The 19,111-nt window shown below is 28.9% G+C and overlaps 1 protein-coding gene across 7 annotated transcripts in view; it reads left to right on the top strand.

Moving 5' to 3' along the window:
• The window catches only part of Syn (synapsin), a 94,493-nt gene that overhangs the window by 41,918 nt on the left and 33,464 nt on the right, over positions 1 to 19,111 (top strand). For 6 of the 7 annotated variants that reach the window (XM_080162783.1, XM_080162771.1, XM_080162777.1 and 3 more), the window contains 4 exons: positions 6,183 to 6,260; positions 15,366 to 15,558; positions 17,290 to 17,399; positions 17,769 to 17,837. In XM_080162783.1, the coding sequence (XP_080018909.1) occupies positions 15,439 to 15,558; positions 17,290 to 17,399; positions 17,769 to 17,837 (299 nt within the window). In that variant the 5' untranslated portion in view covers positions 6,183 to 6,260; positions 15,366 to 15,438. Of the gene's footprint in view, positions 1 to 6,182; positions 6,261 to 8,677; positions 8,732 to 15,365; positions 15,559 to 17,289; positions 17,400 to 17,768; positions 17,838 to 19,111 lie in introns of all 7 variants that reach the window. The other variant, XM_080162765.1, reaches the window with a different exon arrangement.

The following is a 19,111-nucleotide window of genomic DNA, read 5'->3' as shown; positions in this document are numbered from 1 at the left end:
CCCGGACCTCGAATGAACGTAATGACCAAAATCTGCGGACTATATCAGCAACCTAAATTGACGACACAAAAATTCCCCTTTTCCAATATCCACGTATTCTATATCCATTGAAGGAAGATATTCTTTTATTAACCCCGGTTGTTGGTCGGCCAGTTTAAGATTTTACATCCTAAATAAATTTGGTCTTTACAAATATTCTGGGAAATTAAAGAATTAAAAGTACTAAAGAAATGCACAGTGCCCGTAAACGCGCGAAAAATATTAAGATAACTTTATTTTACTGCGGGCTAAGTGTAGTAATTAAAATTTTTTTTGTATAGGTGTTTTTATTAAGTAGGTCAGCTATTTCATGAATTGTTGAAAAAGGCTTTACCTCATGATTCTGACACGATCCTTAGTTTGAGTTTGTAAAAATTTTTTCCACAAACTTAATTTCTTTCATGCGGAGAGATTTATTAACATTTTAGCTTCACGTAATGGAAACCACAAAAAAATTGTTTTCTCTATATTCATTTTTTTTTAAATTTGTCATGAAAACAGAAGAGGAAAAATAATTATTTTTAGCAATTCTGGTTAAAAAATATCCGTAAAAAATGTTAGATAAAATATGTTTACAGACCACAAATATTGTTTCAAAAATCGTAAACAAAAAAATTTAATTGAAAGATCACGAATAACCTTTGAGAAAACATTGATTTATTTATATAAAAATATGGTGGTTACCCTCAAAGTGCCTGTTGAGTACTAAATCAACCCTTTTTTCTATAGAATAATTTGAAAATGAGGTGGCATTTTTTTTGTCCTTTGCCTAAACAATTTGGGTGCGGGGGTCCTATACCTGCGGTGAATTAACAAAACATGGCTATAAAAACAAATAAAAAAACTACCCCCTCCCCTGTTATTTTAAATTTGGGGAGAATCCTGTGCTCAACAAGGCACTTTGCGGTAAATATATTCTAAACCTTAGAACATGTGAATAATAACATTGAATAAATTTGAATTTTTAAATCCTATTTCCATTCTTAATGATTTTTCTGAACCTTTCAGTAATATTGATGTGGATTTTTTTTTCATTGATGACGTCATTTTGTTCCTATATATTAGGACAGGGACGTCAACTTTTTTTAGGGTGGGAGGAGTGGGGAGAATTGACACACCAAGCTCGCGGGAATTTATACAGTAAAAAAAGTTTTTACCCTGGGGGTAAAATTGACATGGGTTTGATATTTACCCCACCCTCTAAATTAATATGGAGGGGGTAACCGAAGTTTTGGGTGTTAATTGTAAAAATTTACCTCTTTTGTGAATACCAAATTTTGTTGAGGGGTTTCGGGGTTTCAAAGAGTATATCCCTGCCACCCTGAATGAAAGAAATGAAGGAATAATGAATGAGAGTTTAATATTATTCAAATCTATACAAATTTATCAAATCTACATAAATAAAACAAGCATGGCAACATCCATTAGGAAAGGAACTTTGAAATTTTATTTTGATAAATTATATTGTTGGTAGGTTTATATATATATTTTGTTTCAATAAAGCAAATTAGTTTTAAAACTTTAGCTAGAAATTTTTATTAATTAATAAAATTTGCAAGCGAAAACCCTAATAAAATTTACTTTACTATTAGAAAAGAACGTAGATAGTTATGATTTATATCTGTAAAAAAAACTTTAACCAGTTATTAAAAGGTATTTTAGGTAAGACAAAAGGGTTTAATTTTAGAGTAGTTTTATTATTTAATACAAACAAAATAAAGGAACAAAAGAAACATTTTCAATTTAATCTTTTTGAAACAAACAATTTGAAAGAAATGTAAAAGAACACATTCTTTGGAAAGTTTACTATGAACACAGGAATAGTTCAATGTGGGATATTTTCAATTAAAAGAAGTACGAAGAAGCAAATAGTGCCAAATAAAAAAATGACGTCACACAATACAATTGGTCAATTACAATGTATACTGGCCTATAACTGGTCATTGTATTGTATGACGTCATTTTTTATTAGGCACTTTTTGCTGCTTCAAGAAGTACAAAATAATTGCATTTTAATCTTAGGTAATCAATAACAGAGAATGGCCAAGGAAAATAAAAATAAATCTTTCAAGTATCTATCCCTGTATCCTTAAAAGAATTTACGAACCATTAAACAATAGTTTACTTAGAAGAGAACATTTCAGATTTATTTGTAATCAAAAATTTATTTTTTTATAAAATTCTTCTCAAAACCGAAAATAAAGTATAAGAGTTCTTATAAGCAAATAATGTTTTAACTAGCTGCTGTGCCCTTAGCATCAAGGTGCTCTGTATTGGTTGTGGTAGGAGAGGGCAGAAAAAATAGCCTAATACTTGAAGACATAATGTAATAATAGAATAGCCTAAAACCATACCAGGACCTACTTAAAGTTTCCCTAAAAATGAAGAATTCATTTGTTTGAGTAGATACTGTGATCTTAAGCTTTAGACTAAAAACCTTACTGATTACTTAGTTGGGGCGAGATTCTCTTCTTTAGCAAGTTATCAAGAGAAACCAGAGCATCATCCGCTTGTAATTAGATGCGATACTGTAACGCCCGCTAGGATTATGTTAATTAGCATCCAAACAGAAAACCAATTCTTTGATTGCTCGATTTTTGTCTGGAAGTCTTATAAAACATTCGAATAAAGCATGAAAGACAGACCAAGTAAATTATATACTAGATGCTTATTGGTTCTGGGAATCTTCACCAAAAATTAAATAGCAGGTGAGACCTACACGGACAGACAAAGTTAATTATAGAAAAAAAGAAGTAAAACTTTGGATTAATTTCATCTGAAATTTATAATCAATTTTTCTCATTTTATTGAGTTATTCTAATGTCTAGATTATAGGAATAGTTCTGGTTTATGGGAGAAAGCGGAATAAGTAACAGAAAAAATGACCTCTAGCTATTATAGCAGCGGAGAAATTTAACCTCCAAATTATACATAGATTAGCTCTGCTTCTAAGAAGTGAATGACAGAAATAGAAAGATAGAGTAAGATTAAAACAAGGATGACAACATCCATAAAAGAGAAGCTATGAGACGGTAGGAACATAAGAACATAGACATAAAAGCCTAAATGTATAAAAGTCAAAATAAAATTGTTGAAAACCCGCTGAAATACAGGATAATGTTTGAGGACATACTGACATTTTTAGGACTTGATTATAGAGATGCTTCGCTTATAACATTATACTTTGTTGTCCTACGAATCAGTATGCCAAAAATCAGATCAATCAGATTATTGTATCTCATAAAATTTTTTTGTTAAAAAGATAAAAAAAACGACATGTTTAAAATGGACGCACATTCTTATAACGGTTATAGAGTTGCTACTCTTTCTAAATCGTACCTAACTACTACAGGAATTACCATGCAAAGTTTGAAATCGATTCTAACATGCATAAATTAACTAAAAAAGCTATTCGTTCCGGATGGACGGACGACCCGACCCTAATTATAGAAAAGCTTCGCTTTTAAAAAGGGGAAATAATGAATATATGTAATTGTAACAGACAGACCGACAACCCATCCCAACCAATTACTGGCAAAAATATTTTCGTCTGCGAGAAAATCCATCAATATCATTATCCTAGCAAAAAATACGTTTCCTTTTCAGAATGTAAAATTCATTTATACATTTTTAACTTAGTCTCTTTCCCCCTAGCATTGAAGAGAAAGGAATTTAGAAATTGCATAGCATAAAACCAACCCTGGATTATGCGAAGCTTCTCTGATTTGGTGACTACGATAGGTTCAGTGGATAGCAATACGAAACAAAAAAACTTACTTTATTAATTTCATAAAAACAAAAGCCTGGTTAAATATATAATTTCTCATTGGTTTTGTAATTTCAATTTAAAAGAAAATAATTCTAATAAGGTTTATTGCCAATTAGGTATTAATAATTAGCTTAAATTATGTCTTTTATGAAAAAATCAATTAGTCGCCATAATTTTTTTTTATAAATGAATGTATAATATATTTAATATGATGATAAAAATAAAAATAATAAATTTTTAAAAAGTACTTAAATCGTATATTTTTATTAATTTAATCAAAGTATTTTTTTTATAAAGATATGAGTAAAAGTATAAAATAAGCTTTAATTATTGAGATGTGTTATTTATTGGGAAATGCAATTTGCTAAAGTACTAATGAGATCAAACCATCGAATACTTTAGATAAAAGGGGAGGTTGCCTATTATTCGTAAAAGTATGTTAGCTTTCGAAAAACAATGCGATTTTTACTTATTTTCATGGTTAATAATTGAGAAAATATCTAGTTTTTTTAAAAAGATAAAAATTTTCAATTTTTATAATGATATATTCAAAAATAGTCTATGGATTATAGTCTATGGACCTATCACCCTCTCTCTAAAGTGAAACTACATAACTATACTTAACCATTCAGCTAATTAAGTTTTTATAACATTATTCTATATACATATGTATAATAGTATAGTATATCTAAACAGGGGAAAAATATTGTTTTGTTTTAATTAAATTAGTTAAAAGGTTAAAGGTTTATAGTATTTCATAATGGAGTATTAGACACTTTGTAAAAGTCAAGGTGTCATAAAATAACATAACATTTTAAATGCATTGATACTAAGATACCTAAAATTCAATAAGGATGACAACATCCATAATAACAAAGGAATGTAACGGATAGGTGTCTAAACTAAATAAGCAGAATATAGATGTATAATTCTAAAAGATATTGCAAGTAAATTTGTTGCAAAACTGCTTAAAACAGTATTCTGTAAAAAGACATATTTTTTCGGACTTAAAACATTGCACCTTGTTGTAATCAGTATTCCAAAAAAGAGATGAAGAGTATAATACAACATTCAAAAAAATTGTCAAACAAGTAAAAAAAATTAGCATGTTTTGAATGAAAATACGGACATTCTGGTAACGACCATAGAGTTGCTCCCTTCCTAAATCGTACCTTATTGTTATAGGAATCATCATGCCAAGTTTAAAATCGATAGGACAGTTATATCATGTTTAAGTTAACGAAAAAAGCTAAATGGACCGACCATAAAAATAGAAAAGCCTCGCGTTGAGAAATATTATCTTTAAAAGAAGTAAACACACTTTGAGCCTTGCGGGAACTATTTATCTAACTTAATATTTACAAGTATAAATTTATTTTCAAAATATGCCCTAGAGAAGTATTAAGTGAAAATACATATTTCTCCAATGAAAGTTTTAACTTATTCAAAACTATAAATTTAGTTTACTATAGTTTCTATCCGTCGGCAATTTTTCAAATTCGCATTCTGATTATGGATAAAGGTATTGATATAATGTAATAATAGTTATTTATTATTATAGACAACTTTCCACGGATACTAAATAAAAATGTAAATTTAATTCCCGTTTTGCTGGCAACGAGGAGCCGAATTCCCTGGATTTTTTTATGATTTTCAATGTAATTTTTTCGTGTAAAATTCTACATATTGCGATATGTGATTTTTCAGTGTGGCTTAACCGTATTCGAATCCATATTGGAAACATATTTATGTATTAAATTATCATTTTTAATATTTCAAATTTTAAATTCATTCTCCCTAATTTTACAACTAGAGTAGTAATATTTTCTTTTTCAAAATTTTAAAAAAACCTTTATAGTCAATTGTAAAAAATTATATTTTTTCTGATATTATTTTTAGAGTTTACTTAATTGCTTTTTATAGCTTTTAATTCTTTTTTTTCAGATTTTTTAATGTTCATCTCAAGAATTTATCCTTTAACCCGATGTAGGATCCCAGTAATAGTGTCTAACTTTTTATCTTTGTGACGTAACAAAAAACGAAGGATGAGAGGGGAGGTGGGAAAGGAACCCCTAAAAAAGAGATGGATTTTTGTTACGTCACAAAGATAAAAAGTTAGACACTATTACTAGGTTCCGATGTAGAGATATTTTAGACTTTTATTCATCTAGTAATATAATTAATATTGGCCAGTTAAAGCGTAAACTTCCAAGGGTGGAGGTAAAGGGGTGTTGTTTACCCTCCTTTTATCCCCCTCAAAATTAAAAAAATACATAAGATTACCCCCTCGAACCTTTGAAACCTTTCATCTTAAAAAATGCTTGGACGTTTCTGAGTGAAAAGTTATTGATTATTAAAATTTATTATGTTTCAGGCTGTCGAATGAGAATGTCTCCTCGCCATATGATGATCGACTCGACAAAATCGACCCTGATGGAGAGCTGGTCAAAAGGTGAGAAATAATTTATTTATCAGTATGGATTCAAATCCGCTGGATTAGAACCGGTCTTCAGCTTTGATTAAGAATCATGTATAGCATCGTATCATAGAAATTTTCCACGAATATTAAAATAAAAATATTAAAAGTTTTGTTAGACCAGGGCATTCTACCACTTTGGACTAACAAAAATAGTTTTAATCTTACAATTTTTCAGTTTATTATCCGCGTAAAGCTGTCTATAATACGATGCGATTTTTTAAGACTTTACCAGGGAGATTAAGGTATAAGATTAAGGGATTAAGAGAATAGTGTTTATAAAATAAAATAAAGTCTAATTCCAGTCTAATTTATCTAGTAAAAAATGAGTTAACCATTCTGATAGTTATGAAAAGGATAACTATTTAGAAGTATATTTTTTATAGTTAATTTTATTTTGATTCAAGTCATTTCTGTACGATACAATGAATGCAGAGATCATATTTTTAAATCTTTGGCTAAGAAAAGAAAAATAATGTGTAGTTAATGATTTGCAGACAGCATAATGTTATAAGCTGTAATATCTAACACATAAATACAACTATTATACTCAAGAAAAAGTTGGTTAGTAGAAAAAGTTTTCTTTCTAACGTAACAGGCGTCAAGTTGCGTCAGTTAAAATGGACAATTTTATTCATACAGACATTTCACGTAAAGTGCCTATTGGCCTCCCCCCCCCCCCTTATTAAAAAAATAAATTGAAACCCTAACCCCTGTGGGGGACCCGAACTCTGCGGAGCATATAACTGAGGTGCCCCATATTTCGGGGTACTTAGAACCCAAAATAACCTAACCTAACCTGACTAGAAATTAATAAACAAACAAACGAAATACTACATCTATCATTGCCTTTTTATGAGAGGAGAAATATTTGAATCTCCCAACTGTAAAAGACATAAATGATGAAGATAGAAGAATCATTAATGTTTCTTACCTCTCTTGATAATGATATTTAATACCATATTCTTTTTCTCTATGGATTCTTTTTTGTTAATCAAGATACATTTTTAAAAAGAATCATTATCTAAAATTAAAAATCATTATTTAGGGATATAGCATATACAAAAAAGGATTATAAACAAGGATGACAACATCCATAAAAGCCAAGCTCTGAAACGATAGGACAAACGAACATTAACACTTGTTTAGTGTCAGAACTGAATAATCAGAATATAAATGTATAAAAGTCGAACGAAACAAAATTGTAAGTAAATCGGCTGTAAAAACTGCTTAAATACATAATATTGTTTAAGAACATATATACATTTTTAGGACTTGATTATACAGATGCTTCGCATATAACAATGTGCTTTGTTGTCCTAGGAATCAGTATTCCAAAAATCAGACAAATCGAATAATTTTATCACATAAATTAAAAGTTGACGTTAAAAAAGTTAAAAAGCAACATGTTTAAAATGGACGTACGGACTGTCTGGTAACGATTATAGAGTTGCTTCGCTTTCTAACTCGCACCTGACTGTTATAGGATTAATCATGCAAAGTTTGAAATCGATAGGACAATTCTAACATGCCTAAATTAACGAAAAGAGCTATCCGTTACGTACGGACGGACCGACCCTAATTATAGAAAAGCTTCGCTTTTAAAAACACGTAGCTGAAAAAACGCTCATCTCATAAAAATACTGTTTTACCACCAACTAAGAATTTTATGGAAAAATTTTTATATTAATATTAAGTTTGTTAAACATAATTTTAAATAATTTACATTTAATGTAATATCATGAGGAAAAACCAATATTTCTAGAATTTAATTTGTATATGCATCATACACATGCAAGGATAAGTACGTCCATGAAAAGCGCAGCTGTAATACTTAAGTATATGGAAGATTTAAAAATACTAAACTTTAAAAATACTATAGTTTATACCTTTTAAACCCTTAAAACCCCTCATTTTACCCCCCTCATAATAAAAAGCTCGGACGTCCCTTATATGAATATATCTTTTTTATGTTAAACTTATATCATAAAAGTCTGATAGAAAAGGCTGGTTGATGAGTGGCTGCGCTCCTAATGATAATATAATCTTGAGAGGTTGGTTAGCCAGACCATGTTAAACTTTATACATTTTCCAATATTGAAAAGTTTCAAGACAGTTTGTAGGAAACAAGAACAAAATTATGTCCCCAAAAAATTTGATAAAATCTAAAAGATATATACTAGAGAAATAAGATTTCTGTCTATCTTTGGCTGGCCAAAAGCTAGGGTGATTACAAAAAACCTAAAAAAATAAATAAATATACTTCTTTATGATTTATTTTAAGTATTGAGCAAGTAAACATTAAACGGGTTAAATTAGTAAAAGATAATAATTAAAATAATATTAAATACATGAATATTAACATAAGTTTAAATGAATTATTTATGGTTTAGAGGTGGAGTTGGTAACATCAGACAGCGTCACACATCTTCGGATAAACATTCATTGTAAGCATCACAGGGATATCAGGGATTCACATCTCAAGAAAAAAAATTAAACTATTTTTACAGTAAAGCCATTTACAGTAAAGCCATTTAACTCAAGATATTTAATGTTATTTCAGCTAACACAGGGAGTAAGGAATGCAAGATGTTAAAAAATATTTTTTTCTTTCTGATGTCCATTCCTCTTATCCCTGAAGCAATATAATAAAGTAATATATACACTGTTAAAAATGCTAAATGATAGTTTGCATTTGATTACCGATATTAAAAGTTTGTTTTAAAGTTTTTTATTGTTCATTAAAAACAGATTAATAATACATCTTTTGAAAATGCAAAAAGCATTTTTACAGATACTGCTTGATGACAAAAGTGTGTTTTAGTTTATATGTACTGTAGTGTTATATTTGACAATATACACAAAAACACAATTCACAGAAGAGTAGAGTAGCTACTACACACAATAAGTGTCCGTCTAGTTGTCCTTTAGTTTGTTGGTTTCAGCTGGACTAGTGGATACATGCTTTTTAAGGAAATATTTGCTATGGAAAATAAATTACTGATTTTTCAGAAGAATTTTCAGTAAATTTAACTTTTAATTATTACATGTATAAAGATGATAACTTCTAAACTAAGTATACTATGGATCTTATATATGTTTGTAGCCTGTAATTCTAGCTGCTTAGTTTAGGAGATTAACAGTAATTTATTATGATTACACTCATAAAATCCTTGTTTAACACATTAAAGACACAATATACTACAAAATTTGTTGGCAGATTTTTATAATTAAATTATGCTTTCTAAAACGGTACTATAATTAACATTCAGTTATGTGTTTAAGTAAGACTATTGTAAATCATATAGTAATTTGATTGTTTGTTAATAGAGTCAGGTGTCTTAAAAAAGAATCTACTTATGTAATTTGTTTAAAATAATTTAAAAAGTAGTTAACTTAAGTAAAATTTAATGTTGAATGCAGCAAAAGTTGAATGTTGAAATTATTTAAAATTACACTCTCCAACAATCTCTAAATACTTTTGTGGAGAGCTAGAATTATTTGGATTTAATTTGACCGCAGTATAACTACACAATTCCAACACATACCTGGATTCAAGCTTAAATCATGCAATGACAGGAACAAGGGCATTTATTCGGCCAAACATTATGAGAATAAAAATATGTATAAGGTCTCAGCGATAGTTTACTTTCTGTCAAATTTTATTTCAGATTAAACTAACATCATTTGATCTATGAATGCTATTTCAAATACTTCACATTAATTGAAAAATTATATTATCTATTTAGTTGCTGTCTGTCCTGTTATTATTTTTTTATTTAGAAATATTATACACAATTCAAAACGGCTAAACACTAATTTATATGTTGAATACATTAATTAAAATCAATACTTTTATTATTAAAAGTTTTAAAGGTCAGTTGGTAGTTTATAAACAAATTTAAATAATTTTCCCTTATCATTAATTTTAAAAGAAAAAGAATAAAAGCTCTAATTTTAGATATTGGCTTTCAATGTTTAGTATTTATCTACAAGTGTTTGAATTTCATATGTTTAGTTATTTTAATAATGTAGTAGTAGATTTATGTTATAATTATATTTATATCATTTGTTATAACTTTGCTTTTATTGTAATCACAAATCAGGGAAAACTATGAAAGCATTATTTGTAGGACTTCTTGAGTAATAGGTATATGTGTTTGACAGGCATAATATTTTACCCTTTCTGTAAAGTAAATAACTTCCTATCATGATATTGTACCTTTCAATATAATGAGTTGATTTAAGCATAATGTTAAATTTTCTCAAAAATTCTTGTGACCTTTGCATCTCTGCACCAAAAAGAGTCACTAAAAGTATTGTATTTTAATGCAGAAGGAAAACGAATGTAATTGAAAAACTCAATTACTTTTTTCAGGTCTTACTTTCAAAATAGGTAAGTTAGAATGTGATCATGTTCAAATTTTCTACACAGAGCAAACTTTGACAGACATATATTAAAAGGGCATACCTAGAATGTTTTCAATTGTAAAATTAATAATAAGCACTTTTAAAACCTAATAATATTTTTATATCTAGATTAAATTTTTCAATTTTCAATGTATTTTACGACAGGGAAAAAGTAGAATTGTGAAATTTATTCAAAAAGATAAGAATAATTCAATGTTTTTATAGAACTATCAAAATTCTACTTTGCTTCTTCTAAAGATAATATTGAAATCCATATCATTTCAAATTCTAGAAATAAAGTTTAGAACATGAAGAATTGAAAGCTAAATTAAATAATATATTTACTTTTATCTTATTCATATACTATAATTTCATATGATATCATCATTCCCTAACAAGTCTGTACTTAACTGACAAATAGTAACAAGTTGTTTATAATATGAATTTCCACAAAAGAGATATTTTAAATACAATTCACACTTATAATTACATTGCACAAAGTTCTTTATAGTGCCTATAAACATGACGTCATACAATACAAAGTAAAAATGATTGGCTAAATGACAGACTAAATTACCAAAGGCAGGTCAGTTACATTTTAATTGACCAATGGTAGGCCAGTAAGGCGTCATTTTTATATGGGCACTTTAAAAAGCTTTAAACTGCACTTATCAAAACTTCAATAAAGCTAAAAGTTTGTTTGTGGTTTGAATTTATTTAATTGATACTATGCACAATCAGAAATAATTAATCTATTTAAATAATCAATTTTATTCTTTTAACAGAAGATATGATAGATGAATGAGCTTCTATTTAAGAAAAAAAAATGTGTTAAAATACAAATTGATGCAAAATATTAAAACTTACAGTTTATGTATGCACAATACATTTGCATATTATGTAAGAAATTAATGCAAATTGTAAGCAAAAGGAATATTGATAAGTCAGACGAGAACCATAAAACTTGCATTAGCATATAAATAAATATACAGTTTGTATCTAATTGCATTCAGTCCTGGGATCAAGGGTTCAGGAAATGTTTTTAAAAATAGAGAATTATTATAATTGAATTCTGAAATTAAGTACTAAATGATACACACAATTTTCTTGCTTTGTTTGCAGATAAACAAATTGTGTGGAGCCTAGCCTTGCGTGAGGTCTTTAAGTGAAAAACTAACAAACATCTTTTTCTCCAATCATTGACTTAAATACCCTTTATTTCTGAACAAGACTATTAGAAAGGACAGAAATGCATGGCATCTTAATATAGTAATAATAAATTCATTACAAAATGCATCAAATATTAATATAATGTTGACAGAAAAAGACAATTACAATTTAATTGGCAGTAATCACAGAAAATTGATTAATTCATGAGACATTTTGATTGCCTATCAAATGCTTTCTCAAAAAGTGTGTTTTGTACAGAAAAAACCATTTAGTAATTTATCAAACCTCAAATGATACTGTTAGAAAATTGCTTTGGTTTACAAAATAAGTTTTTTGCAATTTGATGGTTTTCATATTATTCTATAAATAGAGTTAAACTTTGTAACATTGTGTTAAAATGGTAAGGTAAAATTTCGTATATTAAATCTAAACTCACAAAGTGATTTTTTCTTGCATAAGTATTTAAAGTTTTAACAATATTTTTCAATTTATTCATAAAGGGGGAGGTAGGTTGTGCTAAAATTCCGTAAAGCTGTGAATTTTAAGGCTTAAGTAGTAGAACGATAAAATTTATGTTAACTTAAAAAAATTGCCTATTGTTCTTTTAATTCAATAAGGAATACACATATTTAGTGAATGTTATCGTTCTACTAATGTTTTTAGGCCTTAAAACTCACACCTTTACGGAATTTTAGCACAACCTAACTCTCCCTTTAAATTTATTATAAATACAAAGTAAGATTTTGAACAATTGTAAAACATATTAATGATCAATAGCAAAGAGTTGGTATTTTCTCTATTTGCTGAGCAACAACATTTTTGTTTACACATCAGTATCACTCATGTAATAAAATAATCTTTCAGTATTAAACAATATTAGTGCCATGATTAAAGCTCTTATACAGTAGCTAAAAAAGGATTTTAAAAACATGAATTGTTTCCAAGGAATTTTATAAATCAATAATTCTTGCCACAAAAACCTTTGGTTAGCATAGATGAAAGTTCAGGTAACACAGATTAAATGGAAGAACAAAAAGCTTCATTTTTTTCTTGCAATAATCCATTAAATTGAATACAAGCTTACAGCCAAATGTGCTTATTAGGTAAGACTGTACTTAATTTTGAACTAATGCATAGAAAAATTAAACGCATAATTAAGAACAGTTTGACCTAATAATCGCATTTGACTGGAAGCTTCCACCCAATTTTGTGGAATATTACAAAAAAATTACATTTAAGCTTTGAAAATATAACAGAGATAGTGAAAACATCATGAATGAGGCCTATTTATAAATATATGTATATAAAACGGTGGAACAACATGATTGAGCAGAATATCCAAATATTTAGTTTTGTGTAAATATTGTCCAATACTTTATATTGAAGGATGAGTGTATTGTATATACTTTATATATTACATACTTTGATAATGTATATTTATTGGGATTTTCATGTATGTAATTATTCTAATTGTTGTCTTATCCTCTATTGAAATAGTAAGATTTTATCCAACAAATGGTTACTGTCACAATGGTCAACAATTCCATTTGTACTTAATTATTGAATTCAATCCACATATTCTTTTGTTATTAATATTTGACTACTAATTTTGCTTAAAAATTAAAATTTTTATACAATTTTTACATAAATTTTGTATTTACGTATTCTTTTTTAAGACAATTATTTATCTTTGTTACATGTGCAAATAATTGTCCTTGATTTCCTATTATGACTATAATTGTCCTGATAGTTCCTTTTATTAGTTACAATAAAAGCATTGTTTACATGCATTTACAAGTACAGGCAATATCCTTGAATTGCCTAGTTGAGCACAGAAACCACCTCCCCCTCCTTATTGTGAAATAAATTGAAAGTACGTTTTTTGTATGTTTGTGTTTTACTTTAGGTCAGGTCAGGTTATATTGGGTACATGGTAATTCCGCAGAGTTAGGGCACCGCAAGTAAAGGCCCCACAATGTTAAAGCCTTCCTTCTTTTGAATGTATTTTAAAATTAAGGGTTGCAGAGTTTTGCTGGGCACTTTGAGGGAAAGCATCCAAATATACTATAAAATTGATAAAATTTGGCAATAAATTATTATATGGATAAAAATAAATATTACCTTTTTTTACAATGTGTAAGAGTGATATCCATTAAATACATGCTTGCCAATATACATTGTTTTAATTCTTCAAAAACTTTATGTTGTTAGTTTATGATTGAATTGGTTGTAGTTAAGACTACTACAAACAGATCTTAGGACCCCAAACCAGGTTTGAAAATAAGTTGTAGATATTAATAACTTTCTTAAAAGTTTCATGAAATATTATTTACAAAATGTAAAGAACATTAAACTATGAAATATGTAATAAGTTTAGATTTAGGAAGAAGATATATTTGAGTAAGTTCCTGGTAATGTAAATATCATTAAAAGTTTAACACAGTTCTAAATTTTACCTAAATTTTAAAATTTAAACAAAATTTGTGTTCATTTCTATTGAAATTAGATTGAACATTTCAGTCTTTTAATTATTAGATTTTTTTCTGTTTAAATTAATTTTTTCACTTTTTGTATTATAATTACAAAAACAAGTAACGAAGGATTTAATTAAATAATGTATTTTGATTTTAATGTTCAATAATATAAGGGAGCCTATTTCTACATTTGTCAAATACTTGTAGCTTGACAACTTTATGGTTGATATATCTATAATTTATCTCACATTTACTGCCCTTGTTTGTAACTATTGATAGCTTTTTGACCTGCTAACAAGTAACATGCTATTAAAACTTTTTGTAAAGAAAAGGTAACAACATGAAAAATGCATGAACTATATACATGTAATATGCATTATTCATACATTGTTGTACTATACTGGGACAAGGTCTAGGATTCTAAAATACAATTTTTAGAAATCTTACTTTAAAATCTGATAGTAGCTTTTTCTATTTCTTAGCTTGGGAAACATCTCTAATATCTAAAATTAATATCTAATGATTAAGTTTTTTAATGAAATTTATAATAATTTTACTACCTGTACATAATAATAGATATGTTAAACTATGATGAGATAAGTAAAACTATATAGTGACTTTAATCATTAACTAAATTACAATGATAATAAACAATTGTTTATCAGAATCCTTTACCAAGTCCCTAATACATTTGCTATATAAGGAAAGTTATTCTCAATGTATGTCATATTGTGCTACAATACTCTTCCTGAAATCTGATATCAAGACAATTTGGGAATATATACACACCCTTCCATAAAGATTTTAGGTAAAAAAGTAGAAATACTGATATACTGCTTCTGTTAGATAGCAATACTGTATTTTAGATGATACAATAATTGTAATTAGTAATAATATTATGAGAAATTTTTAGCGGCATTCTGAGACAAATGCGCTTCAAACCTACAATACGCCAATCGTAAAAATACTCTATATGTAAAGTACTTTAAAGTTTGTTAAAAGTATTTTTAATTTTTCAATGTTTTAGGGCTGACGGAGTAATTTCACCAGTAACACCTAGCGGTAGCCTGCCAAGGACAGCTTCCAGGGAGGGGACAGACATGACCGGCCAGCAGCCGCCACAACCGCCGCGGCCGAGCAGCCGCACAACCTCGGCACCAACCTCCCCGCTGAAAGAGAAGAAGTCAGGGTTCCTAGGCAAGATGACAAATATTTCACAGGTTGGGATTAATGTATTTTCCAGTATGGCTTATAAAAATCGATTAATATCCGCTGGATCAGAACGGGTTCTCTGCCATACTAAAAAATCAAGAATACCATCACATTACAGACAATTTTCCACGATTATTAAGATAAAAATCATAAAATTAATTACAATTTTGTTAGCCCTGGCCTTGGGCCAATGGGAGCTAACAAACCTGGTTTTAATGTTATATTTTTTATTTTAATATCCGCAGAAAGCTGTCTATGATACGATGCGATATGTAATTATTATCCTCTTAAATAAAGAAGTAAGTTTTTTTTTGTCTGAAGCATAAGATTCTAATAAATAATAAATTCATTGGGTTCTCTTTAAGGAAGCCTCACATAGGTCCTGTAGGTGTTAGGCTAATTCATTTTGTATATTTGAGCTTTGGAATGGTTTTAGACTAATTTTATATCCCCTTCTTACCTACCCTTTTGATTACAAAGCTTCTATGGGCTATGAACGTACAATCTATTTTTTATTTTTCCCCCATAAAGTTTAACCAAAACAAATAGCCAGTCCTAATCCAGTATTTAAACACTACATTATATTTTACTAGCGGCTACGCCCCTAGAGGCTTCTAATGGAATTTAAATTTTTTTTTAGTTTAAATATCTAATTTAAGAAATAATTTGTCTATGGTCAATCAGCTGTTAAATAATAAATTTATGTATCTACGCAGCGCAACTACGCTACGTAGAGACATTCATATGCTAGCGACACTATGCGGCAGGAATATTTAATTTTTTTTTCGATTTTATTGTGATTTCTCTTGGGGGGGTGGTGGTACCCTCCCCCAAAATAGTTATAAACCTTCCCAGGACCTATGAGAATCTACCCTGTTAAGGAGAACCTGATCGGTTCAGCGGTTAGCGAGATCCTTCGGTACAGACACACACACAGATACACACACAGACAAACAAACATCCTGTTACTTTAGTATAAGGATTTTAGTATTTAAACAGTGTGTAAAATTATTGTACTTTATCCAAAGGATTATCTTTAAGTCAAGTATTAATACTTTTCAGATAACAGATTTTATTAAAATAATTTTTAATTTTGATAATAAAAATGGTTCAATCTTATAAGGAGAAAGAATTTATTGAATGGGGCCATAATCCTAATTTATGAACCATTAGATTAACTTAAAATTTTGATAAATACTAATTAGATTGAGTTTTCTATTTTAGTGAAGCTTCACCTTGGTCCCTTTATATTTTTTTTTTTATAGATATTAGTCTTAGGAAAGTTTTAGGCAATCTCTTCGAAAACAGAGCCCGTTAATCCTAGTGGTGCAACCAATAGTTTATACATATAGAGCAAAAAACCTAAAAAGCATAAACCCTTGATTCTTTATTTTCTAAAGGTATAGTTTTTGAAATTTCGGTGTAGCTGTCTTTAGTGCCTTAGCAAAATGAGGATAGATGTCACGGCTTTTGGCCTACCTATTCTGTTGACGTCAGGAAATACCCTATATCCCATCTCTTTTCGAGGTGGTTTCTTTTCCCCTTCCCTTTCTCTTTCCCTCTACTATGACGTCAATAGAATAGGTAGGCCAAAATCTGTGACATCTATCCCTATTTTCCTGGGACACTAAACACACCTACAAAGGATTGTAGATTATTATATTTAGGTTGTATTAGCCAAGGTTGAGCAGGCCAGGGACAAGGCAGAGGAATAAAGGATTGTAGATTATTATATTTAGGTTGTATCAGCCAAGGTTGAGCAGGCCAGGGACAAGGCAGAGGCCATCAGAGGTTATAACAAGGACAAGTGTCTCTGTCTTCTTGTTATTGATGATCATAATACAGACTGGTAAGTTATTACAAGCGTAGCAACTCTATTATCATAATACAGAATTGTAAGATATTACAAGCTAAGCAACACTATAGCAAATCTTTAATCCTTATATAAAAGTAACAGGATGCCTGTCTATCTATCTGTTTGTCCTGTGGGATATAGCTAACCGCTGAACCCATATGGTTATCCTTCTCATACATCCCAGTAAGGTATGTAACTATTTTGGGAGAGGATACTCCAGCCTCCCTAGAGTAATTGCCCCTAGCACCCCTCCCCCCTCCGTTAGTGTATCATATGACACAAAATGATATGAACTGATCTAATCAAATATCAAGCACATTCTGTGCATTCGTCGTGCGATTTAAATATACATACATATTTTAGGTCAAAATATTTCCGAGGGAAGAAGGTTCACACAGACCATGATATTAGAGTCGAACAGGCAGAGTTCAGGTACACATTTTTTTTTACAGATTATTAATCCATTTTAATCAAAATGATTGTGACAGAAAGTGTAAAAATGCAAAAAGTGCACGAATAAAATAAAATTGATTATAGATAATGATATAATGAAACTTTAAAACACTCGGAGGGAAATGGACACTTACTTGTATTATCAAGCGACTAAAATTTTCAAAATACACGGGTAAAATCACACTGAAAGAAAGATTATGTCAGTTAAAAACCTGAGGTGGATTCTAAAAAAAAATTAGGGTCTTTTAGTGAAGAAAAATTATTTTGGTGAAAATCCTCCAAATCGCATAAAAAATCTACAAAATTTTATAAAATCATAAAAAGGTTATTAACATAAGATTTTGTTTAAGTTTTGTAGATTTTTATTTGATTTTGGAGGTTTTTTTTTACAAAAACAATTCTAATCGACCCTATCTTTTTTAAAGAATCCATCTCAGGTCTTGTACTAATTAAGAGTAAAAAATTTAACTGTGCATTTTGAGTATTTTAGTTGCTTTATATTTCCAAAAAGTCCTAGGTCATTTTAATGTTCTATAGTCTATCAAAAAATTTCTTGCATCATGCATCCTCTTTGAAGCATTTTTTAATGCTATTAACATATTATGTATAACCTTTTATATCAAGAGCATACATCATAAGACTATTAGTAGCAAGGCTACTTAACATGAAGGGTATAACTGTATGTCTGTCTGTTGTTATAACAACGAATAATAGTTTTGATAAGTTAAATGTAATATACTCTTGATTTTAAAAATTTAGATTGTTTATTTGACAACAAATTTATTTTATACTTTAGTTAATGTTCCTTTTAACAAAAATATAAACCTTAAAATCAGAAGGAAGGGGACCGTTTATTACACTATTCCCCATAATTTTATATTAACGTTTTCTTATTCGTTGACCTATTGACTTTGGGGACTTTAATCAAACTTTGATTTGTTCATTAAGTTGAGTGTCCAAACGTTTCAACCACTATATGCAGAAGTGGTAATTCTGTGTATCTGTAATCAATTTATCGGTCATTGTCTTATCCCCTTAGATCCCTGCTTAAACCAATGAAATGTAAATTCTAACTGGATAATACTCTTATTATTACTGCGCTACTTATGAACGTAACCCTTCTTTGCTTATGTAATACATCATATAAATATTAAACATGAAAGACTTTTAATGCATTTTTTATGGAAAGAAAAGAAAAAAAGAACACATCTCTCAAAAATAATCTTATTTGATGACACGTCTAAAAATAATGA

The sequence above is a fragment of the Acartia tonsa genome, chromosome 1 (genome assembly GCF_053477335.1).
Source record: "Acartia tonsa isolate MP-2025a chromosome 1, ASM5347733v1, whole genome shotgun sequence".
In the NCBI taxonomy this organism is placed as follows: domain Eukaryota; kingdom Metazoa; phylum Arthropoda; class Copepoda; order Calanoida; family Acartiidae; genus Acartia; species Acartia tonsa.
Note: the sequence above shows the minus strand (reverse complement) of the source record. Positions and strands in the feature narration are given on the sequence as shown.